Source organism: Pleurodeles waltl, chromosome 11 (assembly GCF_031143425.1).
Source record: "Pleurodeles waltl isolate 20211129_DDA chromosome 11, aPleWal1.hap1.20221129, whole genome shotgun sequence".
NCBI lineage: Eukaryota > Metazoa > Chordata > Amphibia > Caudata > Salamandridae > Pleurodeles > Pleurodeles waltl.
Genome location: NC_090450.1, coordinates 348922584 through 348949738, shown reverse-complemented (window position 1 = coordinate 348949738; position 27155 = coordinate 348922584). Strand labels below are relative to the sequence as shown.

General features: G+C 44.2%; 1 protein-coding gene across 1 annotated transcript in view; it reads left to right on the top strand.

Moving 5' to 3' along the window:
- PPP1R7 (protein phosphatase 1 regulatory subunit 7) overlaps positions 1-27155 on the top strand; it is a 150500-nt gene that overhangs the window by 27329 nt on the left and 96016 nt on the right. Inside the window, exon 5 of the mRNA XM_069213646.1 lies at positions 20541-20671. Coding sequence (XP_069069747.1) covers positions 20541-20671 — 131 coding nt within the window. The remainder of the gene's footprint in view (positions 1-20540; positions 20672-27155) is intronic.

Sequence of the window (27155 nt, the reverse complement as noted above, 5' to 3'; positions counted from 1 at the left end):
TTCACATATCGGTGAAAGTTCTGGAATGTGAGGAGAGCCACAAACTTCTTTCTACCCAGCATCCCCCAATTGTCCCCATACTTGTGTTGATAGGCCTAGTACCCGCAACAGGAATGGATCACACAAGGGTCAGTGGTAGTCCTTGCATGAGGGCTACTGTTGACCCTGGAGTGATCCATTCCTGGCTGAGGCACTAGGCACAGGCACAAAAGTGGGGTTGTGTTTTATCAGGACAGGTTGTGAAACAGTGGGTGGTAGGAATTTTGTGGACCCCTGCACATTGCTGTAGTTTCCGTGATGAAAACACAAGGAAAAATAGTTTTATTAATCAACGTTTCACCTTTGCAGTGTATTCTGATTAAGAAAACTTTGTGGAATCCAAAGACGCCACACTTCCGTGGACTGCCCTACTGGGTTTGGTAGGTGTCCCTATATGGCCGCCGAGCCCTGGACCAAAAACTCAGTTGACTGTCTTACACAATCAGGCTGTTTTGTGGTAGGTAATTTTGATGTCTCCACAATCCGCTTTGGGTGCTTCCTTTTGCGGCCACTTGCCAACCCACACAAGTGAGGCAACGTTTTTCTCTGGAGACGTAGTAGAACCCTGGGTGGTAGAAAACTTGTGGCTGCCTACAGATTCCAGGACTTCCCTTCACTGGAATGCAAGGCAAAATATGTTTTTAAGCAAAGTTTGTGATTCCAAGGGGATTCTGGGTGAAGGAAAACTGGTGATGGCCACGCAAGTCCTGCACCCTTGGACTCCCGTGGTGCTAGTATGTTAAAGTGAATCCACCACTCACACTGGTTGGTTTTAGCACCTCCAGATATAATGGTATGAAAGCATGAATACTTATCAAAGTATCTGAATATTGAAACCAAGCCTTCTAAAGGTGAGCCATAAAGCCACTTCAAGGCACCAACCGCTTTCTGGTCCATTCACGCACAACAAACAACCCTTTCATACCGCAAGCCACGGGCCCAATCCAACCAATCAGTGGACTCACATTAACTCACCGCTGCCAGACAAGGGCCCATCGCATTCATATGCCACATGACGGAATAAGTTTGCCTACATTTTACCACCTATCAAGTAACCGCCGCCTCTTTCCTGAACATTACCAAAGGCATGCAAAAGGAACCTTTACTAATGACTCCCAATGACAGCCACCTGAGGCTCAGGAAGACATGTTTTTCATGCGCCTTTAGTGCACTCACTGTGCTAAATCCAACTCCTTCCAGTTTGTGGATGCAAGTCGGGGGTGTGCCTTGCGAGGCCTATTCATCAAACTGAATGAGCATATCTACCTTTGAAACTAAGGCAGACATCCTGGGGAATTATTGCGATGTTCGCTAAAGAGAAGGTCATAGACAAGAAGAAGGGTAGTGTTTGGCAGACTGGGTAGTCCGTGAGAACGTAGCATATGTCCCAGCCAACATTATGTGCAGTGCTGTGACTGTAATGCACCTACCGTACAGCAAAATGAACATCTACTAAGTTCTGATGGAGTATGAACATGAAAAACAGGTCAAACACTGACCAATATGTGTCATTGTCCTTCAGTGCTGGGATGGCACCAATGGGTTTGAATCCATAGGTGTAGGTGATGTGCATAGGTACTACCTTTACCATCTACCTTCTACCTGTGCAATATTCCTGTGAAAGCACACCTACCATAAGCTTTCCTTATCCGTTCATGTCACTGTCCTCATCAGTCTTGACTAATCCTATATAATTGCCAAGTGAACCTTCACTAATGCCTTCCATCATTACCTACTTGAAGGTCAAGAAAACATGTCTTTCATGTGCCATCAGTGCACTTACTGTGCTAAATCAAACTCCTTCCAGTTTGTGGATGCAAGTTGGGGGTGTCCGAGTGTGCCTTGGGAGGCCTATTCCTCGAACTGAGTAAGCATATCTACCGTTGAAACTAAGGCAGACATGCTGGTGAAGAAATCCGAAGGTCTCTAAAGAGAAAAGTCAAACAAGTATCCTGAGGGACTCAGTCACCAACACTTCTACTTTTGCTTTGAAAGTGAAGCTACAAATTGAGTTTGCACACTTTCAAACAAGTAGAAATGTTGGTGAATATGTCCGACAGGACATTTGTTTGACCTATTACACTTACTCTGGTTATCGTTGGTGGTCCTTGTGTAGCATACATAAGTTCCCTAACAAGCACTTCAAAATTCAGTCACGCCTTTAACATGTTGCCACACAGGGTACTCTGTGGCAATGTGGCATATGTTCTGTTCATTAGCAGGGCTTGAAAAATCTACTCGACCACTCGCTTTGGTGCGTCTTTTTTTTTTTTTTTTTTTTATGATGTCGAGCTATTTTTAGAAACTACTGGCCCTTCTGGCGAGTGGACAAAGAACAGGTGTTCTGTTCAGACAGAAAGTAAATGAGCAATTTAGATGCCTTTAAAACCTAATCTTGTCACAGAGACAGGTCAAAAGTCAGTTTGTCTTCTTGCAATGCAGTACCTTTCCTTGTGACTGCAGAGTTTCAGGATTTTGTAAGGTGAACTCTCTAACCTGTGTGAAATGAAAGGCTGTGGGTTTCAGGTCTTTCCTAAAACACAACATTTATATAACTAAGTCAACGTAACAAACATTTCAAAATATATTTCAGTAGCCGTGAAAGACCATTTTTTTGGTACCTGTGTGATGAAAAACATATTTTTATAAGATGAAATATAGTCAAAACACTTTACTCGGTGAGGTGCAAAAGATGAATATTTTTTCTGAAACCTAATTTTCACAGATTATTGTTAATACACTATACAGTTTTATCAGTAAAGCTGCAAATGAGTGGAAAGGTTTTTGGACATTTCTTGGAAATTTACTGACTGCAAATTACAGCGCGCTATAACATCATGCTTTATTATTACACTTATTAAAAGTGAGTGTTTAAACTTAAACTGAGAAACACTCCTGCCCTGATGGCAAAGCTATTAGTAAACTAAAGGGCGAGTCATGCATGGATCCCTGTGTACCCTTTATGTGGGCTAGATTTATTATACATGGAGCAAACGTTTAGTGTATTTAATCAAACAAAAGAGGACTTTTTTGCAGCAGAAATGCTGAACTTGAATATTTGAAGGTGCACTCATATGTGAGAATAAAGAAAAAGGTGACTGTAAAATACAATATTTGCTTAGGATCACACAATTTGAGACCTGTTTCCAGGTCAAGTACATTAGTTAGGTCGAGTAGATTGTTCAAGCTACTCGACCTGCAGGTCTGGTAATTATTCAAATGATTTTTCGAGGCCTGACTATGTGCAGTATGGGGGACTATAATGCACGTTAATTGAACAGAACGCCCTCCACGTTCTGACAATGGATATAGATGTCGAACAGGCCATAGGGAAGTCCATGATTTCCAGAAGTAGATGAAGTGAAATTCTGTGCTGCCTGCCTAACGAAGCAGTGGCCCATGGACGTTCGGTACCCATGCACAGCCACTGAAAGGATTATCCAACGGCAACTCCACCTCAGTCGATTTCCCAGAATTTTGCTTTAGTATGATACAATGTAAAGCAAACAGGGACACAGAGGCCTGGTTGAGATGGGCACTGGGGACAATAATACCGATTCTCCTGCCGCTTTCCATGCTTCCAGCACACTTTACAGTGATGACATAGATGATCCTTTTTGGGTGTTTTGGGAATGCGATAAGCAAAGTGTTGCTCCGGCAGACTTGTCATATCCTCCAGAACATATGAGGTGGAGGCTGCTGCTTCTGTAATAGCAGTGAGGCTTTCAATTGCATACAACTGTAAGTCAAGGAAAGTCATGAGTCTTCCTGTGATTGTCTGACAGTAAACAACATACTCCTTGTATGTTGCCATCTGGATCAGGTGGGTAAACATTTTCTTGTACCAAGTGCGAGTTTTACGACACGCATTGTATGGTTGAAGGTCGATCTGGTCAACTCTGCCCATGTACTGATTGTAATTAAGTATACAGATGGGCTTGTGGAATTTGGCCATCTGACCCCAAACCGGGATGGGGGAGGGGAGTGCTCTCATCATGAATTGTAGTGAGCTCGTATACATCACGCCTATCCAAGAACTTGACTGCAAGCAGTTTGTTTGAACGCAATGCAGCACTCTGGGATTTCTGGAGCTTTTTGCAAACAAGCTCATGTGGTAATCCTTTGCAGTTACAACAAACTGTACCGCAGGCCACACTGTCAGCTTTGCAGTGCTCACTGAACAGCTCTACTCCTGTATAGTAATTGTCCACATAAAAGATATAACCTTTGTGAAGGAGTGGCTGGACAAGTTCCCATACAATCCTACCTGTGACCCCTAACGCAGGAGGGCAACCTACAGGATTGAGGGTGGATCCTTCCCTTTATACACTCACGAGCTGTACACATAGGCAGAAGTGCTCTCTCACAGCATGTACAGCTTTATGCCATAGCAAGCTCTTTTGCTCGCAATGTACTGTCTGAACAGCAGCCGTGCTTTGTACAGGATCAAGGACTCATCGATGGCTATACTCATTCCAGGAGTATAGATCTCTGGAAACCTGGCAGACAAATGTTCCATGACAGGCTGAATTTTGAGCATTCTGTCATGGTCTGGATGGTCCCTGGGCAATGCAGCAGAATTGTCATTGAAATGCAGAATGTGCTGCAATAGCAAAAAACGATCTCTGCTCATGTATGGTGCGAAGATGGGTTTTACCCAAACCGTGCGAGTAGTCCAGAAGGACTGCAAGGTGGGTTTCTGCACTAACCCAATTTTGAGTATAAGGCCCAAAAATATCTTCAACTTTGCCAGCGAAGTGGGAGTCCACTGGTGTGCCCTAGAACGGGGCCCTAGAGTGCCTCCATGCTCCCTTAGAAATTGTTCTGCACGCAAATATGTTTGCTGCATAATTTGTTGAAGGAAGTCAACATCCAAAAATAGATGGAGGTAGTCGACAGGCAAAAAGTTGGCCGCATTGACTTTACATCTAGCGTTGCCAATAAAAGGTGGAATTTGGGGCTGAGCTAAATCGGGGGGGCTGCCAAGAGAGCACTCTCTCTGTACTTGCCGCCGGACGCACCTGCTCTCTGGGTTGGGCTAACCCGCTGTTGTATCACTGTGCTTGCAAAGGGACAGCACGACTGCTCTTATCGTCACCCTCAGAATCACTAGAAGAGGTGTCGTCTGATGGGACTCCGCAGACTGAAAAATAGCTCCCAGATTCTGCCTTGTTATCCTCTCCCTCCGATGCTGTCTCAGTCTCTGATCGTGCCTCCGAGCTGTCCGCCATAACCTGAGTTACGACTTCAGAGGCAGTCATCTAGCGAGACACCATCTCTGCTAATAGCTAAACTGTCCATCTAAAGGATTAGCCTACGTAGAAGGCAGATAGGGTCACAAAATTGCGTGTGTGTGTGTGTGTGTGTGTGTGATGTGCGCAGCAGTAAATGTCAAGTCACCTTACCTTCGCTTCTTCTCTGAATCAGCAGATTCTCTGAAGACACTGGAAACCCCCCAAAAAAGACACACTATTACTTCACCTTGCCAAATACCCATCATCACAGCCTTTACCGCTAGTGACACCCAGTGCAACAGTCATTTTGGTGCTCCTATTCCATGACCACCTCCTCTAATTCCCTCACTACCACCCAGCAAAACATGCCCCTCATTTCTCCATAGCCCCTCTCGCACATGCACTTAATTTTTTTAAAGCACAGGTAACGCCTGGCTTTACTAATCCACTGAGGTAAATGTATATCTATCCTTTGCAGCAGGCATATAAACCATCTGCGCTACTTTATGGCGTAAAAGCTGCCATTTGTAAATGTGTATGTATTTAGTTTTTTCATTTAAAAAAAATCAATTTTAGTCCCAGGAGAACCCCCAACAGTCTTTATTTTTAAAATTATGGCCCCACTGGGTGGTAGTGGGGTTGGGGCAGTGTCCCAGTTACATGCGGTCTGACTCTTTTTTTCCCCCCCAAAAAAACAAGATCCCTGGTGCCTAAGGCTGTTTCCTGGCAATGGCCAGAAAATGGTGCTAGGAAGGCTCTTCCTGGCATATGGGGAGGCTGTTCTGGGCTTCTTATTTATTTTTTCCCACCGGAGTGAGGAGAGGACGCTCACCTGCTCCTTGATCCTCCCGTGGGGGGAAAAGTGTGACGTCACAGCTAGGCGGGGGGAGAAGCGGAAGTTCTTCTGGGGGTAAAAGTTAAATCCCTGGCGTTGGCCACTGGTCATGGGATGGTACGCGTGCGTCTTCCATTGGCCAACACACGCACCTATGGGGTTAATACCTGGATAATATTTTGCAGCACTAGATTCTATGTCTGGACCGGAACCTCAGATTATGCTTTCTCTTTCCTTTTATTTACCACTCAGCAGCTTTAAACATCAACATAAAACTACAAATCCCAAAAGTCTTTAAAATGAACACTCTTACATCCAAAGAGAGGATCCCATATATAAGCAGTGTCCAGGAAAAGCACTTCCTCTTTCTTCACTGCTTAGCAGCCAGATAAGGGCTTTTCCTTGATACTTCATGATCTGATTTGTGTGATGCAGTTTTAGTCCCTTTATTTCTTTGTTTAGGGAATTGCTTGGGGAGGGAGGGGGAGTTGGAGAGGATACCAGAGTTCGTACCAACGTCGGTTTCCTCCCTGTTCTGCCTTGACTCTATTATTGAGCGATTTTCATGCTTGTGCGATCCGTTTCCTAGTCAGGTTCGCGGCTGCATGTTGTGTTTCACCTTTCTTTAATACACATTGGGCCTACTAGAGGGCGCACTCCTGCTGTGGCGAATTCCTCCTCAAACTGAACTTGCATCTGTGCGATGAGCAGTGGCAGGTCGGGCCCCCTAGAGGTTCTGAGAGTTGTGCGCCTTCTGTCAGGGGAGAGCTCCTCTCATTCTTTGCATTCCCCAAATTCCTCAGCGCACAGCTCCAAGAAGGGTTTCCATTGTGTGCGCGCAGTGAATGGTTTCCATGTATTTAGAGCACTCGCACTGAGGATTCCGTTTCGCCCACAGCTCAGTAATCACTTTTATTATGCTCTTGTGAATCGGCGTGCACCGTGTAGCCTGATTTTGTTCACGCTCATTTACATCATGGAGGGCCTTTTTCCATTCTCTCTTTCCAAAAAGCATTGGTAAATTCAGTCTTTTGTCATCTCTGTTCTGGGGCATTTATTAACTTCACTGTCAAGTCATACATGCTAATCAACCGCGGGACTAACTTGTTGAGTGTCTGGTCTGACTGCTTCTCTTACCTACCTTTTGGGCACTGACTTGCTGCATAGACATGGCTGGGACCTCCAAGAAGCAATGGTAAGCCATGGAAGAAGATCATGCACTCCTCCCCACGCCTGATGACTTGGTAGAAGTCATCAATGCCTCTCTGGAAGGGTGGTCACAGCCGCATTGGCACCTTTTGAGGCAAACAAATTATGCTGCTCACAGCACGACGTTCTGTTGTACCTCCGGCACAGGAGTACATAAGGCCTGCGAATTGCAAATTGCAGAAAGCATCAAAGGGAAAAGGGAAAGCCTAGCTGGCGGCTACAGCAGTACTAGCTAACAAGCGTCTGATGCATTTGAACGGTTGCGCAAAGCATTTCTGAAGCAACATCTGGAGGCCCTTGCAGACCAGGGCGATTCCCATCCAGGACATGCCCCCAAGGAATCGTCCCGTTCCCAACTGGCTATGTTTACTGTAAAATTATCAAAGACCCTAAGAAAGGTCTGGACCAATTCTGACGGGTGTGCCAGGACAAGGTCCTTCACGTCCTGGGTGCTCTAACAAAAATCCTTAATATGGCCAGAGATGCTAAAGATTCCAGCCATGTGATTGACACTACTATATTGTCTGGGTGAACCCAGAAGGCCATAGGTTTTCTTGAGAATGCCAATTGTGCATTATCTACCGAACAGCGACACTCAGTCCTAATAATAATTTGAGTCAGACTTGGTGAGCTTGCCACACGGAAGAGAGGGCTGTGGCGAATGGTGGTCTTTTTTGGATACCCTTTCATTAAAGAGCTTTCACGTTTTGTTAACACCTTTTTGGTAGGGCCAGAAGAGGTAGGGGGCGCTCCTGCCGTTCACTCTCCCAATCCACACAAGCTACAGACAAAACAGCCCATCCAGTGTCAGGGCAACAAAAAGTTTGGAGGGTTCTACCTCTCCCATGGCAGAGGCAAAGGAGCATTTTGTGGAGCCAGTAACTCACCAGGCAGAACTTCTGGTAAGGACTATCCCTTCTTCCCTACTCTGGATGTGGGGGGGGGGGGGGGCAGGTTACAATGGTTCAAACTGAAGTGGGAAACCATTACAAGCGATGCATGGGTACTTCAGACCGTGACGGACTTTCACATAGAACTCTATGGCACTTCCACACAAAATACCCACCCACGATCTCTTCTTTTCTCTCAAGAATAAAATCAGGAGGTAGTAGAGCTCCTACAAAAGGTAGCAACAGTTTATTTCAACCATCACCCCAAAGGTTTCCTAAGCAACATCTTGAAGAGTAGAAAGACAAAGGCTTTTGTCCGGTAATCAGTCTCAAAGATTTTATCCTTGGTGTGGTATATAGACACTAAAGAATGTAGGGCATTTACGTCCTGTGGGGCATCCGTCTGCTCAGCGATTAGATGGTGAGATTAGATCTCGGAGACAATCATCTCACTGTTCCGACATGCCCCACATGTGTTTTCTTCAGGTCAAATGGAGCGGACAGATTTTCGAATCCACCTGTCTTCTGTTCGGGCTTCCATTTGTGCTGTCCTCCACTACTTGGTGCTTCACCAAGGTGCTACGGCTGGTCATGGAAAGGCTTCGGAGGGACTGATTATTTAGACAACATCCTCTTAATGCACCAGGACAAATCTATTCTAGTAAACCACTTACACATGACAGTCAACCTTTTACAAGACTTAGGGTTCATTATAAAACCACAGCCATTGATCAGCATGCAGTTCCTATATAGAGATGGGGAAGTCATGAGCAGGTCAGTACCCCAGAGGGGGCTTCCCCTTTCAGGAGCAAAAGCACTGCAACACTCCGAATGGTGTAATGCTTCATCATCTGACAGCTCCTTGTTGGGCTGGTGCTGCAGTGCTCAATGGGGGTCTGCGAGAGGGCTCTTTGCCAGAGATCTTTTAGATAGCAGATGTGAGTACCGAGGTGCTTGATGCTTGGGGGAGGGGGGTTGAGTAGACTGGTGTGTGATCCAGATCCTTGCACCCACAAGTTCATTGGGGTTAGTTCCAAACACCAAGTCTGAGACCCCCCCCACCCCCCACCATGCTCCCCATTCTCAGGCACCCAGTCGGGACCAACATTTCTTTCAACTGCAATAGTGCCCCCAGAAAGCTTAACGGCCTCGAGCCAAATGGAGGCCCCCTTTTTAGTTCCAAAACAAAGTTGTCCTCCAAAGTTGGTATCCTATACTCTCGGGATAGTGAAGACCCCATAACCTCCATAGCATTTGCGTGAGGTCCGACAGACTGTGAAGCACTGCATGGCGGCGAGCCAGTATAGGCGGTTCACCAGAAAAACCAGCTGTTCCATTACCATTATTTGGGCAAATTTCAACAAGTTCTTGGCCTTGCCCCAGACTCTCAATGCAGCAATATTTTTGCCTCCTCCTGTCCCTCTAAATTTTCCAAGTAACAGCCTGGAGCTGCAGGTCAAAGTATCCTGGGAAAGATGTGGTCCAAGGGAGAGGGGGTGCCAACGGGGAAAAGGGAGTCCAAAAATATCCATTGCAGCTTCAAGCAGAATAGAAATATACTGATTCCTGTGTCATGCCTAGAAATCAGCCAACACACAAGACCTTACACACACCGTCTGGAAGAAGCAGTAGTCCCAATGTCGGACACTGCAATATGCAATAGGCACATGCGGGCCACGGAACAACTCTCCGACCTCCTCCGGTTCACGACAATTAAGAATAACAGAACATGTGAAGATCTTTGGAAGCTACCAAAAACCAATAAAAAGAAGCTCGATGCTAGCACAAAAGAAACCTGCAGGAAAAGGACGTAGTCACTAGGGAGCGTCACATTGCCCCCATCACCCCAGGACTAGAGGGGTATACAGGTGACCACAGGGCATGTTGTGATCGCCAACAACATTCAGTTGTGACACGTCTATCTTAATGCATTGCCCGTGCATGTCCAAGGACACTGGTCACCGATGATACTCCCATGCACACACTAGTATACTGGAGTTCTAGGGCACCCACATAACTGAAATTACCCACCTGCTCACGAGATCAGACCCATACAAAATGCTTTACTGCCATACCCTTAATTAGCAATAAAGAGGCCCAACAACCCACAAAATTGATACGTCCATAAACCATAACCCATTTTTCTTCAAAATAGATACCTTGGGATGGGGTTCACCCTCCGATGCCTCACTAGAGTAGGTACAAAAGTGTGGAAGGAACACACCCCCCCAAAGAAAAACACAGGAACCCCTCAGAAATCTTTGGCGTTGATACATGCAAGGATACAATGTGTTTTTTCAAATACCAAACCTAGCTCTTATCCAACAGGTCTGCAATCGAGGCACCAAGTGCACCACCTTTACAGCTGACCAACACCTTTTTCACATCAGCACTCCCAACAGGATCCAGAACTACAAACCCCTCCAAGTACATTTTTCAAATTGTTAAAACTCCCATTACCAGAGGTCTACAGGCATCTCGTCAGGTTTATCTCAAGACCTTCATTGATCTATAAGTTATGTATTGTTGTACATTTGTATACCCTCTGTTTACTAGGGGTGCTTCCTTATCCATTCATTTCCAGATAACAACCTAATCTAATGGAGTTAGTCCAGGAATTGTCACCACGTTTGCGTAGGGACCTCTCCCATGTCACCTATAATTACATCACACCCAAAGCTAGCATTCCACATGCATCACACAGCACCCTCTTACACAACACGTAGATTCAGCGCATGACCTCTGTGGGTTCCAAGACATCAGCAAGGTCTTGTTACTTCTGTTAGCTGATACCACACTCAGTAAGCACAGGCAGGCTTTACTTGTCTCAAGAGGTAGCCCCTGAAAAAGCAAAATGCCTTCTCCACCTATGCCTATGTAGGATTAGGGCCAAGATACAAACTAACAGATTGGAACCCCATAGGGTCGTTACAAGACCAGTCCCACAGCACTGTATCTTTTTACTGAGCCTTGTGATATTCAAACGGAGCTAGATAAGATGCGCAGGCAGGGCACCATATGGGAGGATACTGTTTGGCCTGAGACTTTCCGGAAAAGAGATTCTTGGAGGTGGCAAAACCACCAAACCAATGCAGGAACATATACGCTCTCAGTTCCATCTGTGGTCCCAGGGTGGCCCTTAGCGTTTATGGGGCTGCCTTCGTTAATAACAAATGGACCCCTGACATGGAGTTCCAGTATAGGGCCATACACCTCAATGATACAGAGGAAAATTAGTCTCATACGGGAGGGTTCAATAACAGCATAGATTCACCAAGTCAGGAAATCTTGGATAAATAGATAGATTGATAGAAGGGAAGGGGTAACTCCTAATTGTATGGAAACTTACACTATATTTCTTATGTTTCAGAGGCAAAGGAATAAATCTGCTGAGAACAAATGAAAACTGTGGCACAATCCTGCACATTCCAGATATACAGTGAGACACCTCCATGCTAATGGAGACCTACTGGCAAGACAGCAAATTTGCCTACACTCATCTTCTCCTCAAATGGCGTGGCCTCTGCTCCCTTCCTCACCATACACATGCTGACCCTGGTCATTCCTGGAGAAGATTTGTCAGAGTTATACAAATACCTGCTAAGAAAGAAGACCATGAGTGTTGCATCAGGCTCAAGAAAAAAGAACTGCTGCTTATTTTGTCTAGCCTCAGTCCAAGGACATCGTAGAAGAATTCAGACTGTTGTGTGATGCACAAATACCCGTGGGAGGGTCCGTACCCTTCTTCACCATGCAGGCAAAAGTGAACGGCCGCTGGTTACGGAAAAGTGGGAAATGCTCAAGATGATAAACAGCACTGAGTTCAGCCTTAATTCAACCAAGGTTGCAACATCGGTATGTGTTGGACGTGATGACTGCAATGGAGGGAGTGGTGTGCACGAAGACTGGTGCCTCCTGCTGTACGTTTATACCATGCAATGACATGGCAATGGGGCTCTGACTCTTGCCATCCAAGCCTTGCACTGTTTACAGCAAAACATGCTTGAGTAGGGAGGTCACCCTGAGCAGGAGTTGTTCACAAACTGTTTCTACTGGCTCCCTTGGTGGCTGACTGGTCTGTGGACGTCATTGTTGCCTGTTTTCATCATAATATATATATATATATATATATATATATATATATATATATATTTTTTTTTTTAGTTTTAGTTTTATGCATGTGGCGGTTTCCTGCTGTAAGACCGCAGTCCTCAAACTGGGTAGAATGCAAGTGACTAGGGAAGTAGAACAAAAAGTCCCCAATAATGTGACTCTTCTAAAGTATGGATTAGATGGCATAGTTGAAAGTTCAACTAGAGGGCGGAAAAATGTATGTTGATGTGCACTATGATACACTCCCATATAAAAAAGAAATAATTTGCTGTTGTCGAATTCACCCGTCATGAACTCTGTCAACCTGACACAAAAGTACATAGTTAGGCAGGCTCCGAGACCTAGGCCTGAGATTACTGATTGACAGGTCACAGGTGGGGCAGCACGTAACTAGCAAACAAAAGTGCTAACAGTAAACTCAAGATTGGTCCCAGAGATGGGCACAGCGACACCACAATGGTCCCAGGAGATTGGCCCCAATAAAGCACACATGGCCAGAGGGGTGCATGCATTCCCAAACACCATAAAGTCAGATGCCACATGTAGCTGGGCACACTTACCTAATTAGAACGCAGCACACACAGCGATCACATGCACCTCAGTCTGGACAACTGGACTCATTATCCAGTGGCCCTCATTGTATCCACGCAAGGTTGAGGCTCACCTGCATTTGTCATCAGGACCTTATTTATGACTCCAAGAGAACTGTTCACATTCTTTACCCTAAAAAGGAATGCTGTAATTGTTTTATAGTACTCGGAGAAATGTATAAAACATCGATTAGATCAACTGTACCTTGTGACAGTCCTCAGACCCTGGTTCTATAACTGTTCGCCCGGCAGTAGTGTTTAATTAAACAAACTGTTCCTGATTTTTCCAAACGCCTCTTGTTTTGTGTTTTTTCCGGTTAAATTTACAATTGAGCAACTGGTGTGAAATCCTGCATGGCTCCTTCAGCATTAAAGGGGTGGAGTGCCCAATGCTGCAGTTGACAGTATTGCAGACAGGATGCTTCAGAGATCATAAAATCTAGTTTTTATTACTTAAAGGCTTTAATAGTACAAATCACTTCAGATTATTGTAACAAATGTACTGCACGCCTGCCCGAATGTTTAAATACTGGCTTTGCTCAGCTGACTATTTTACACAGTGTGGGATTGGGGAGGCGGACTTCCTGCACTTGGCTTTGGGATGCACCTCAATTCATCAATATTTGGAACACTTAACGCGTTTACTCGTGGAAGTTGTGATGGAGACTGTCATGTACTCCACAGATGTTTATCCTGGGCTATGTTTAAACCTCTACAACCTACCAGTCATAAACTAGTTGTGATTTCTCTGTTATTAGCTAAACAGAGAGTTTTCATACATTGGGGGGGGGGAAAGAAATTGGTTCCTGTTGCCAAACAGTGGCTACAAGACATTGCATATTGCAGAGACCAACTAGAAATTTATGCTGAGGAACTCCCAAGGGCATCACATCAAAGGACCTCTTGAGTCCGATGGTGGCTTATCTCTTAGCACTCCCCGAGGAGATCTCATGAGCGTACAACTTTCTTTGGGGATGTAAGGGGAGGTCTACTGCCAAGCACAAGAACTGGGCAAAGAGTGGGGATGTCTCCAGGGCTGAAACAGCTGTAATGTGACATGATACTTGGCAAGTCTAGTACTGTTGTTGTATATGTTGAAAGCACCAATAAAAAAAGAACTATAACCAAAGGGTTTAATTGTGTCACCTACAAAGAGGTAGTATAGGGTTCTACATTTCCCCCAGATTCGTAATGATAAAAGGTGTAGGGTTGAAGGGCTGGAGTCAAGTCGGTGTTTTGGATAGTCAGTGTATTCGGAGATGGGAATGTAGTGAGACCCCTCGCGAGCTCTAGCTTATCCTGGATTTCAAGAGCTGTTCTTGTGGGAGAAATAATGTATTTGCTTCTAGACCGGGCATGTTTGGGTAGCCATGCTAAATCCCACAAAGGACGACAAGCCACTGTGCAGTCCATTTGAAACCAGTGTTTGTCACTTTAGCGAGCAACCCATTCAGAGAGAGAGTGCAGAAGTGAGTCGCCCAGTAGTATTTGAGTAAGATAGGGCGGGCCAGTCAACCCTTGTCTCTAGGGAGCGTTAGTAATGACTTGGAAATCCTGGGTTGTTTACCTTCCCCTATAAATGTGTGAAGGGAGCTGGCTCTTTAGAGGATATATTAAAATGAGATGTATCATGTAAGGAGCCCAGGGGTTCCCTTACCAGTGGACAGGGGCTTGCTCTAGCAATCCCAAGGTGATCTTTTAGCGGGTAATTTGGTCAAGTAGCATTAGGCTTATCACAAAGTAGTGTGAAACATCTGCAAATACACACAGTAAATAAATGACACACATCTCAATAAGGAGATCCTTACCAATATACAAAAATAGCGAGTATCTTTATATATGTTTTGGTACCAGAATCAATACGATCAGGTAAGTACGTTTTGCAAGAGAAATCTTTACAGTTGAGAAAAGTCGACCCGTGCAATTCTTGAAAGCTGCAGTGTTAATCCATGGAGGGTCAACAAATACGGCAAACAGGTAGATTATAGTGACGTACGAGACCAGTCTCCTGGGCTTAAGGTGAGTATTGGGCAACGGTTAAGGCCACACCAGCAGATCACACTGGGCCAGCACTGAGGCGGCCCTGTGCAGAGGTGTAGTGCAGTGTCGGGTGCCCAATGTTAGTCAATGGGGATCGGTCTGGTTGGAAAGAGGCTGCAGGTTAGAGCTAGGTGTCTAATTTGGGTGAGCCACTGAGTAGGCTCAGGTCTGCGATGCTCAGGGACGTGGGGACAACAGTGGTCCTCTTCTCCTCAGTCCAGGGCGGCCGGGTGCAGAGTGTTCTTGGACATATGGGTATTAGTCACTGGTGGTGGTCGCTGTGGAGGAGGCCCACAGAAACAGACTGCAGGCGTGGACGGGAAGACCAGTCCGAGTGGATAAACAGGTGGGATCAAGTCTCACGAGCCTGGGGGATGCAGAGATAGCAGTGGTCCTCTTCTCCTTGGTCTGGATGCAGAGGTTCAGTGGACCATCAGGGTGCAGTCAACGGAGGCGGGTGGGGGGGGGGGGGGCGGGGGCTTGCACAAAGAGACTGCATGCTTCGGAGTGAAGGTCGCAGTGTGGAAACCCTTGATGGACTTTGTTTCTGGAAAGGCTGGGGACCAGGTTAGCACTATTGGTCCACTTCAACACTGGCTGGGAGGCACTGGTGCTGTCTGGTGGCAGTTTTGGTGGTCTGGAGTCATCTTCAGCAGTTCTAGGGTACCTGCAAGGGGGCAACTTCACTACGGGAGTTCACTTGTGCTGGGGTGAGGGCGGGCAGTGTTCCCGGGCTTTACATCTATACCAGGTCAAAAAGTGGGGAGTAACCCTTTAAAAAGGGGCACAACACTCATAACAATCTCCAGGTTTTTTTTTTTTTTTTTTTTTACTCAATTGTAGCAGATTGAGTTCTAGTTTATGTAGTGCGGCTAGTGAGTTCACAACACAGTGTACAGGTATGTGCAAGTTATAGAACGTTTCGGATGGTGTACAAGTTACACCTGTGAATTATAACTATAACTTTAGAATTTATAAGGTTTGTGTAGCTGAAGTTAGTTTTGTATAAAAATACATGTTTTCCTAACTGTAACTATGCTTTAAACTTTGTTTCTTCCATTGGGAATATATGAATGTGTGTATATGTATGTGTGTATAATATAACCCTATGGAGGTTGCCACTGCTGGTTATCGTTAAGATTGTGTTTACATAGGAAAAGCATTTTTGTTTTCCTAATAATTTTGGCACTGCTTTATGAATCTCAATAAAACTTTGCAAAAAAAACAAAATGTTCTTCCACCTCAGCTACTTCCTGGAATGATTTGGGTGATCTGTCAAGTAAGGGCCGAGTGGAGATCAAGCTCGTTTTTAACATTCATTTTTCCGTAGGAAAATTAGATACAGCTAATTTACACCCGCAAATTTATACCAGATTTACCAAAGTTAGATCCTGGTGCAGTAAGCATGCTATTTGTGATTTGGTGTAAATACGTTCAGTAGTTTTTGTTAAATTAAGGCTCAAAAACTTTGCACTTTTCACATCACGGAGGATCCGTGGAACAGAGAGATCTCGAGAGGAAATCCGATTGGCTGCCACCACATCAACAGACACATGGCAGTAGTCATTTAGGACTCTGGGCTCAGTCCTTTGTCATGTGCAGTTTAAAAAAAATAATGTAAAGGGCAAGCTCAAGTGGGAGAGTTCCCGAGGCTACGTGAGCTTTCATGGCTTCATCCTGGGACAAACAGCTTAATTTATAGGGGTTGGGCTCCCGCCTACACGAGACTCCCACGGTCCCCATCCCTGGGGGCCGAATGGGGTGAGAAGGGGCAGGATGAACGTGGTGGGGCGAACATGGCAGGGCAAACATGGCGTGGGAGTTGGCTGCCCACGAGAGGAGATGCATTATCAGGCCCTATGGCCAACTCCACCCCAGGCACAGCCCAAGTTGTGGGGTTGCTTGCTCTAGTAGGGTTGTCTGCAGTGCCTGGACAAGCATTTTGTGGTGTTGGCATGGTGTGTGGAAGATTTTTGTGGCGTTGGCATTGTGTATGGTAATAAAATATTACTCTATTTCCAAAAAACCCTTTGACATTCATTGAAAAAAACAGAGGTTAAAGTGACACTTATTGTTGGATATGGTAGCAATATCTCACTTTGCATTTAAAACAAACTTAGAACTTCTCTAAAAAAAAAAGAAACACTTTAAAGTGACAAAAACACTGAAATTCACCAGTTATATTTATCCGAAGTTAACTGTATCTCTAGCCCTATTGTAACTAAGTTGCTCCCTTACCATGCCCTTCTAATTACTTCCCAAATTATATCACTCAAGATATGTTCTATGACATAATTGATAACATGAGTGTAACATCGGAAATTACATTATTGATGATGAGACAGTGGTTGGCGAGGACATGAGTTTTAACTACTTTACTGCTCAAGTTACAGGTACTTGAAATAATTAGAACTGGTTAAATTCAGTGGTTTTGTTTGTTTAAAACAGTAGATTTTAACTGACGTGTTCTCCTATCTATAATGTCCCTTTCACCTTTTGGTTTTTCTCTGTGTGTATGAATATATGGGGGCATATATGTATGTTTCACATGTTTTGGTGCTTTTAGTTCTCAAAATGTATTGGTATAAAAACCCAGACCTCACAGGGGACAAAAATATATCACAGTTGCCTGTGAAATAAGGATTTCCTCATCATAATGACAAACCTCAAACCACTCTTCAGAGATTAGACATTGTAAGGGCCACTTAAATTGTCCAGCATGGTTGACAAAATTATGTGGCAAGGTTATTTAAATTACATGGCAAATTATGTTGCAAAAAATGAAAATGATACAGCACGTTCTTTCTATTCTGTTATTCATTTAAGATGAAAGAAACATTATTTGTGAAATCAAAAAAGTTTGCAAAGTATATGCAAATTATGACAAGTCTGAGTTAAAAAAAAATATTTGTGACTGTTTGCCAGTAGAGTTGTTAGAAATGCAATAAAACAGAAAATCCCCCCTACTCAAATACCTGTTCTTTTGAGAACTACCATGAAAAAACATTTAAGGAGCTTGTCTCTAATAACTCTTAGGCCCTGCACAGCTGCCCATGGCCGATTAGATGCAGGGCCAACATCCATTGTGCGCAACCTAAAGCTGTGCACATTGGGGTTTAGCTGCTCACTGCGAGTCACTGCGTAGGTTTTGGCCAAGGGCCTTGCCGAAGGCCAGGCCCTGCATCAAACCCATGCTGCACATGACAAAGTTATAAACAGAAGTGAATAAACACATTGCAGTTAAATGAAGTGCATCATAAAAATAATGATACATTCATTGAAAAAATATACAATTGTTGATTATTTCTGGTTAATTTAATAAAAACACAAAAAAAATTACAAAGTTGACCGCTTCAATATATAGAGCACACTATTACTCATGCCTTTGCAGTTTCAGTTTCATAACATAACTGGTGAATATCAGGGCCTTTTCGGGTTGTGTTTGCTGAACCATACCTAATATTTAACTTTTTTTGTTAAATTTCCATATCACGTTAGTACTTCTTCTAGACTGGGTGAGACAAAAAAACAAATAAGGAGAGCATAGCCAAAGTTCTGGCTCTGCTCTTTGAACTCAAGCCAAGGCCTGAAAATGTTTGTTATGGAAATCATACAACAAACGTCACTTAAAATATGACAAAGTTTCTTCAAAGTTCAAAAATGTGTATTGATATTTGGGAGCTTTGACATTATTACGTCAAGCTATAATGCTGCACTGAAAATTACTTCTTAAAAGCTATAGTTTTTAAACATGAACCATTAGTGAACTAAGAGGCAAGGCAGTTGTCATGCAAACCCTGTATGTGACCCAGATATTGTAGTCTAACATTAAAGACTATTAAAGCAAAAATAATAGGTTTTGTACAACTGGTATTTTAAACTTTCATATTTGAAAGTGCTTTCTTAAGAGATAATTAAGAAAAATGAGTTTTTTTGTGTTGCAATTGTTTATTAATAGTAGTCAAAATCAACAATATTGTACATGAAGCTGTCGAGAGACACTAGTTATTTGCACATTATGCAGTCCAGCAGAGCAGTGCAAATGATTTCTAGCTTAAAAGAAGAGAACGACCCTTTAACATAACACAGTAAAGAAAATTATCAAGGTACACCTGGTACATATCCATTGCAAAAAAACGGAACTATAATGAAATGAAATGAACCTAGTACAAAACTCCTCCTCCTCTGTCCTTACTCCAACCATGTCACCGTTAGCTGTCTCTCCTCGACGTTTTCGACCCCCCCATCCCTCCCCTAGGGTGAATACTAGAGGGTGTACGGCAAACAGGGTTTGTATTTTGCAAGCCTTTCCGGTCCCTAATAGTATTGTCTAGTTCTTAAAGTAGAATCTCTAGTAAGTAAGCTGTATGATCCTTTTTTTTTTTTTTTTTTTTTGGCAACCATTTGCTTATTACAGTTGTGTGCAGGTGTAAATCTCTGGTGGTAACACCCCAGCTTCCAACTGAAAGTGTTTGCATCCTATTGTCATGCGTTGTGGCATATGCCAATGAATACTGCTTTCCATTCAGTCATCAAGATGTGCGCTCAAATCTATGACTGAATGTGAATAGGGAAGTCCAGATGTGTTTCGTGTAATTTTAAGTGTTCTTTGTAGTTTTAATTTTGAACTTTTAAAAATGTTTTGAAACTGCATTCCTTCACAAACATGTATTAGTAATTACAAGTGGACTACTTCGGATCTGTAGGCTTTTTGGCACACAGCTTTGTTGGGAGCCCTATAAAGCTTTTATTTATGTTTTATAGTAGAAGACAAAAGTCTATGTCACATGGCTTCTGCTATTTTGAAAGCTTCCTCTAGTGTAATCCAACTTCAGATTTGATTACCTTTCAGAAGTATTAGTTTGTGTACTGAGACAGTGACTAATTCCAGGTTTGGTACAAAGTCTTGTAAGCCATTTCCATACCTTCTAACTAGGTCTCACAAATTTCCTGTGTGTAACTGTGCTTTTGTGTGTATAATTCAATTTATGGATTCCCCCTATGTGACTATTTGACGATTGAAGGTGATTTTGAAAATTGTACTTCTCTTAGGAAGCTCTAACAATTGCTGCAACTTTAGTGGAGGCACTTTGACTCTTTTTCTTTTCCACTGAGCCTTGCTAATGGTAACATGCTGCCTTTGATGTTTGTAGTGCCTGGCATTTCTCCAAATCGCAACAGATTCAGAAGGCCTCTACAGAAAGTCTTTTTAATCATTAATAATAGGGGATGTTGTATCACTTTTTTTTTTTTTTTACGGGGTTTTGGGCAACATTTTCACATTTCTATTCTTCCCATGACTATGTGATATTGCACCAGTGGACATTCTTATTTTTGGCACCGTGCCCTAATACTTTGACGAGTCATTCTTACTGCTAGTGGAGTAATTACTGTTTATACTTTTTTGCTTTTTCAGGCTTCTGTATAGAAATTAATATATGTAGAGTCATCCTTAGGGAATTAAAGAAGCATATCTAGTCCTCTGCTTTCCTCTTCTCCAATTAGGTGTTACTTCTAATGTATTAGAATATTCCTTTTTTAATCTGACCTTACACTTTAACTCTACCAGTTTTTTGTCCTCTTACCCTAGGTCCTGTGCCTTCGTCAAAACCTAATCAAGCATGTGGAGAATCTAAATAATTTGGTCACCCTCCGAGATCTGGACCTGTATGATAATCAGATCCAGAAAATTGAAAACTTGGATGCCCTGACAAATCTTGAGTGAGTAAAAGACAGATTATAGAGATATTGGGTGTACAGGTGGTGGCTGTTAAAAACGTTTGGAGAAGAGATTTGTGCAGAACATGACATGAATGAGCATGATTCCTGGGAAACTTCAAATGCATTAGGTTTCACCTTGTGCAACTTTTCCCCCAAAACGTGGGCATTGGCAAAGACATTAGTCTTACGTTTTGGAGTGGTTAACTGAGAATGTACACTGACATACCCGTTGTATATGTTCACTTGTACTGGTTACTCTCTTCTCTGAGCCAGTCTGAATTTTAATATATTAAAAATGATTTATATTTGTGCATTGGGACCATCACACTGTTGCTGTCCACAGTATGTCAGGGATTACTATAAATGTGCCCTGGTGACCATGTTGCCCGGGATTAGTATATTTATACCAAGTCCATCTTTTTTCCTGGGTTTACCAGCATAGTGCAAAGGCCAGCCTGTTGCAAGGTATTACTTGTAGTGTACTAAGATCATTGTTTTGCCAGAAATTAGCATCATTGTGTCAAGGCCCGCGTGTTGCCAGGGATAACCATCATTATACCATGTCTAGCAGAATGCCAGGAGTTTTCACTATAGGAACTTTCACTCCATTGTGCATGTATTCAACCTGATACAGGCACAAAAAAGGCACTGAAGGAGGGTTTCATTTTCTTCCATCAATGCATCTTCATGAGTAGGGAGAGAAGTTGGTACTTGGGGACTCCTTACTATGCGACTAGACGGATACACTTTTTACTTCTTAGCAACGGGTTGTGTAGTTTCCTGCATAGTGACATTGAGACGAAATCTCAAAATGGAAAATTAAGTGGACTCTGGACAGATAGGGGATAGCACGTGCAGGTGAAGATATTAGGGGGATCCTTCACTTGGAGTTATGGGCTAGTAATTAGGATATAGATGAAAATAAATGGGGCTTACTTAGCAAATATTGGGCTGAAGCCAAGCAAAACAAAAAACAGTCAGGGGTGGGAAACAAATTTTGGGACAGTGTTGGAAATCTGGATGCATATGGCCGGGCCCATTCAACTCCTGTGCTACATAACTCAACCAGATCCACAATCCTTCTTTTTCGATCGATTAAACATAGACAACCAGCCTCGTCTTGGAGCCTTTCTGTCAGGGTCTCGGATTCCTCTCTGGGCTAGAGTCTCAAATAGCCAGCCATGCACCACTGCCTCCAAGCCATGGTCTAGCTACAAAGGCATTACACAAGCCGCTGTCCCCTTTGGACCCAACATGGTCCTCCACTCCGGTACGGAGGCTGCCACCAGCACCAAAAATACCATTGTTGCCAAAGGTCCCTTTGATATCGAAAGACTCATTTGTGGCAAAAATAAAATAGCTGACTGTGAGCTGCGAAGATTCAGAGAAGCCTGTTCTCCAGCACCTTCAGGAGGAGTTAGATGCTTGCCAAAAGCGGTTCTGTATCCACTTGCAAAAGGGCAGAATCACCATCAAACTGCCAATGAAAACACAGGAAGCCAAGAAAGAAAAAGTTAGCTTTTGAGGAGCAAATCGCTTTGGAACCTTCTCCACCTGCAAAGCACCCTCTCTGCTTGTCCTCTTCCTTCTACTTCACCACCACCTCATGCCACCTCCTCCAGATTCACTGGAGGGGTGTCACTATTCATTTTTTATGGAGAGGGCAGCCCAAAGAATCTAGCTGAACCCTACTACCCTGAGGCCAGGGTTGACCTGTGGAGTGATTATGATGTTCATTTTCCCAGGAGCAGCCTCAGACCAGTATCCCACCAAACCTTCACCCCCTAATTACTACTTCATACTACAAGGTCCTACACAGGGCAGCCATATATCATGCAGTTGATATGCATGTTGTCCAGGAAGAAACATTTTCAGAGATCCAACGCAACCTTGAGTTCCTCACAATGCTCAAAGGGATGCTTAAGACTACCTAAGACTTTCAAAGATCCATTCAAGCAAGAGTAAGTACACCTAGGTTCTACAAAAAATATAAACCCTAACCCAGTGAGCCCCCTTACATCTCTGTGGCCGTGTACCTTCGGACTCGATCATACTCCATGCAGGGCATAAATGCGCTAATACCCAGGAGATGCTCCGCCTCTTAAGAGTGCAATGCAGGACGCAGTGAACAAAAGAATGCCAGTACAGTCTGCCACACATCGGAAAAGTGCAAGCTCAGTTTGCCGACTCTGCTGATACAGCTGGGTGCATTGGGAGGAGCTGGAGGAGTGTCTCCAATATCTTCCTGAGGAGTATTAGCAGCATGGGCAAGAGCTGGTCAGAGGGAAACACCATATCAGATGTTGCCATCTGGTGCACCATCATGCCCTGAACAGTCAGTTGTTTAAGATGCGCTCCTCTTCCTGAGAGCTTCATGGTCGGCTCTGTCTCTGGCTTCAAAACATAGGTCCCTTAGCATATGTTAAACTTGCTGTTCGAGGGGCAAGTGGCCTTTTACAGGTGGCAAAAGATAAAGAAAACAAGAAACCTACAACTCTGGTAGTTTTTAACTTCAGACAAATTATGACTCCAGGAATGGGAGCAATCGAAAATAGTCACCAGGTATAGAAACAGCGACACCTTGGACAGTGTGTTGCCATTAATTGATATTGCCCTCAAGGGCTGACTACGGCTTCTACATTCTATGAATTTTAATTTGGTATAGTTTCTCTCCAAACAGATTGATGGTGGCCTGTCTCTCTTGAAGGCATCTCTACGTGCTGGAGCTCTTGATCAGCCAGGCATCGAGGTATGTGAAGACATGAATGTTGTGTCTTCTTAAATGAGCTGCCAACACTGCAAGACATTTGGTAAACACTTCTGGGTGGCTGTTACCCCAAATGGTAGTACTTTGGAATGGTAATTACAACAACTTACCACAAACCTGAGGCACTGTTGTTGTGCCAGTCGAATAGGTATATTAAATTATGCGTTCTTCAGATCTAGTACTGTCATGAAGTTGCCTTCTCGTAGTAGTGGTATTACATCCTGTGGCATCACCATTTGAAAGTGCTCTGACAGGATGTAAAAATGGATTTAAGCCCAGATCTGTGACTGGGGGTTAATTTTTGACATTATTCAGTATTCCGTCCATCATCTGCTCTTTTTACAGATGTAAAGATTCAGCGGTTTCAGATCCAGTATTGGTCCGAATGTCACTTTTGTTGGTAATTAAAGGTTTAGGTAATACACACCCTTGCCTTGGTGTGTGTGTGTTACAGGCTCTATGGCTCCCTTTAATAGAGCTTTTACTTCCTCTTTGAGAAGATGAGGAATTTGGTGGTCAGGGGAATGCCAGGCAAGTCATTGTTTGGAGGTGGAGGCTCCCCTTAGAGAATTTTCTTGACCTTTACACCCCAGTTTGAAACCTACTCTGTATTAGCTCTTGCCAGCTTTCTGATGGTATTGCTGCTGCTGTTTCTGGTATAAATGGGTGTCAGGGGTTGTGATTTTGGAAGGCCCTCTGCCCAAATACCTTCAAAAGAATTGCTGATGGGATGTAATAGACTGCAAAGCTTCCCTGCTTTTTGTAGACTTGGTGTCTTTTTTTTCATCTTTTCTAGATGTGAGTCTATCTCTGGGCCAAATAACGAGACATTAAATAGGTAATATTGCACCTCTGGCTTGAACCCAGAGATGTGTAGCTAGGCATGCCTGTGTAGCTCTCGCAGCAGGTGTCAGCACTATCTAAGGTACAACGTATGGCTACACTGGAGACCATCTGCCACTAGATTTCCCCCCCTCCCCCTCCCCCCCCCCTTTCCTTTATCATTCTGGGATATGTTGTGTTAGGTCTTCCATTAGTCCCAGGTAATTCTGTTATATGTAGTTAGCAGTCCTATCAAATTAGCTGTATAGCAATGATTGGTGTGTCCAACTGCCACTCTTTTCCCTGCTGCATGTATGCACTTACTTTCTTTGTCTGAAGGACCTGCATCTCCAGTACTTTGGGATGCTGCTTGCTGCTCTTTTCCTTGCTGCGATCACTAGGGAATAAGCTGTTGGGTGCCCCTTGATATAAAGTGAGTCGGTGGACGAAGGTTTGTACTTCCTCTCAATACATGGTGTAAGGACTGTTTGGCTGGAACTTTAAAGATCTCTGTGGAGACTTTGAGCATGGACCCTTTCATCAGTGCCTATTGTGCTGAGAGTTCTGTCTTGGATAGTGTCTCTACCAGGAAATCTGGTATGCGTCTGTACCTTGTGATATTCAGCTGCTTGCTGAATAACACTATGGTATGATGAGGTATCATCCGGTAGTGATGCTTTCTCTGGGATTGGGACATCAACGTCTGGGTCTGGCAATACTACATCATATGCATTCAGTGGGTCTGGGATTCAGGGAGGGTCTCCTTGTGAGCCTGAGTCATGTGCATAATGACTAGGGCTCCCTCTGTCTGTCTGCTGAGTGTATAGAAGATGGTGACCAGGGCTGTGGAGATGGTGGGGAAAAAAAAAATCAACTGACATAGGGCTTGTGGCCGTATGCTGTATACTTTTCTTCTCTGCAACAGGCTGTGGTGGGTCAGTCTCCTGGCTCTTCCTTTTTGTAAGCCTTTCTCAGGTGAGTGTTTATCTGCAATATGGTGTTTTTTATGTATGAGTTCATGCAGGTTTTCAAATAGGTTTCCCTCTTGCGCAGGAATCGTTGCCTTAGCTGTCTTCGGGTGTGTGTGTGTGTGTGTGTGTGTGTGTGTGTGTGTGTGTGTGTGTGTGTGTGTGTGTGTGTGTGTGTGTGTGTGTGTGTGTGTGTGTGTGTGTGTGTGTGTGTGTGTGTGTGTGTGTGTGTGTGTGTGTGTGTGTTTTCTTATACAGGCTTTGGTGTTTGAGGTCGACATCGAAACCGTTGATGCAGTTGCCTTTCTCGGAGCTGAAGTGCTCCAAGACCTTTTTCGATGTTGATGTGTGCTTTGACTCTGATGTGGTAGGCATTCAAACTGTACGCATAGTCCACTCCAATGGCTTTGTTGGTGCCGAAAGGAAGTGAGATGATGGAGTCTTTGTTGGTGCCGCAGGCTGTGTAGGTATCTCTGGCTTGGTTGGCATAGAGTACTGCTGTGTCTCGTCTCAGTGCCTGTCCCTGTGGCCCGATTGGGATCAAGGGTAAGCTTGTCCTGTCTCTGCTCAGAGGTGCGCTCTCTGTGTTGACCAGAACCAGAAAGCTATGGAGCACCCAGGCGATGTTGAGAGGACAGTGGTGTGCTTTCTTAGTGTGGGAGGGGACCTATGGGCCCTGTTTACTCACAGCTGTTGGCGCCGTCCTCATCATGGGGCCTGTCCTCGATGCAGTCTGTCTGTGTGGTGGTTCCACTATCGATATGGTCGTTTCCTTGTCCTCTTTGTGTAGGCTGGACTCGGAGACGACGTAGTGTGGACTGCATACAATGGTTCCCTTCTAGTGGAACCTTATCTTCTTCCTCATCATCGATCTGTACGTGTTGTCCCTCCTCTGCCAAGAATTCTGCTTCTGCTGCCATCTCTATGATGGAGGGTCTTTTTTTATCTTTGAACAGGCCATAAGCTACCCAGTTTTGCTCTGGCAACAAGCAGAGGTTACAGATGTTTTGCTTGTTTGAATATACATATTTAGCCCTGCACTGAGGACATTTCTGAAAAAGTCTATCCTTTTTCCCTTCATTTAATCGAGCTGAACATGCTCTGTGGATCCTGGAAAGGACTATGGTGTTGAAGCCAACCAAAACCCAGACGGTGGCTGAAAGCCTGGATCTGACTGCTGCTGATGACTGGGCAATGACTTAACGTCACATCAGTAATAAAAAATACTTCTTCAAGAAAAGCAAGTTGTAAAGTCCAAGCCCAACACTAGATAGCAAGAGTGTGCATAGCATGTGTATCTGCAGTCAGCACATGCTTTGAATAGAAAGTTCCATGTTCTGCATGGAGCCTGCGAGGTAGATTGCAATAGTGGCCAAATGTAAACTTATGAGCTAGACCTGATTTTTGCAAGTGAGAAGGTAGCAGATGAGATCTGGAACTGCTTGTTATAGTGGGTCCAGGTGCTTGGAGGTGCAGTAATGGACGCATTTTTCTATTTGGTCGTGTAAAACTCTTGTGTAGTGGATCTGCAAGTTTGAAGATAGACATGCATTCTAGAGGGAGACTGACATAGCATAGACCAGGACCTCAGGAGTCGTAATTGCTGGATTGAGCTGCCTGTGTTTGGGGTGCCTGATAGTGCCTTGGTTTTGAGCCACAATGTCTGGCCTGTTGAGGAGCTTCAACATCTCAAGGAGGGTCGAGACCCAGGGTTGACTGGCCAGCGTGGGAGCCAAATGGATGAGAGTCAAGGATGTTTGCTGAACCGTACTTACAACAGACAAAAACCCTAAGCAGCACGGTCAATCTCGGGCACTCCCCAATGACAGAAGTAGGATCTGTGGGTGGACTTCTCACTCCTGGACCTGTTGCTGCATTCTGCTGAGCAAGTCTGCAAAATTGTTGTCCATTCCCAAAAGGAACTCCA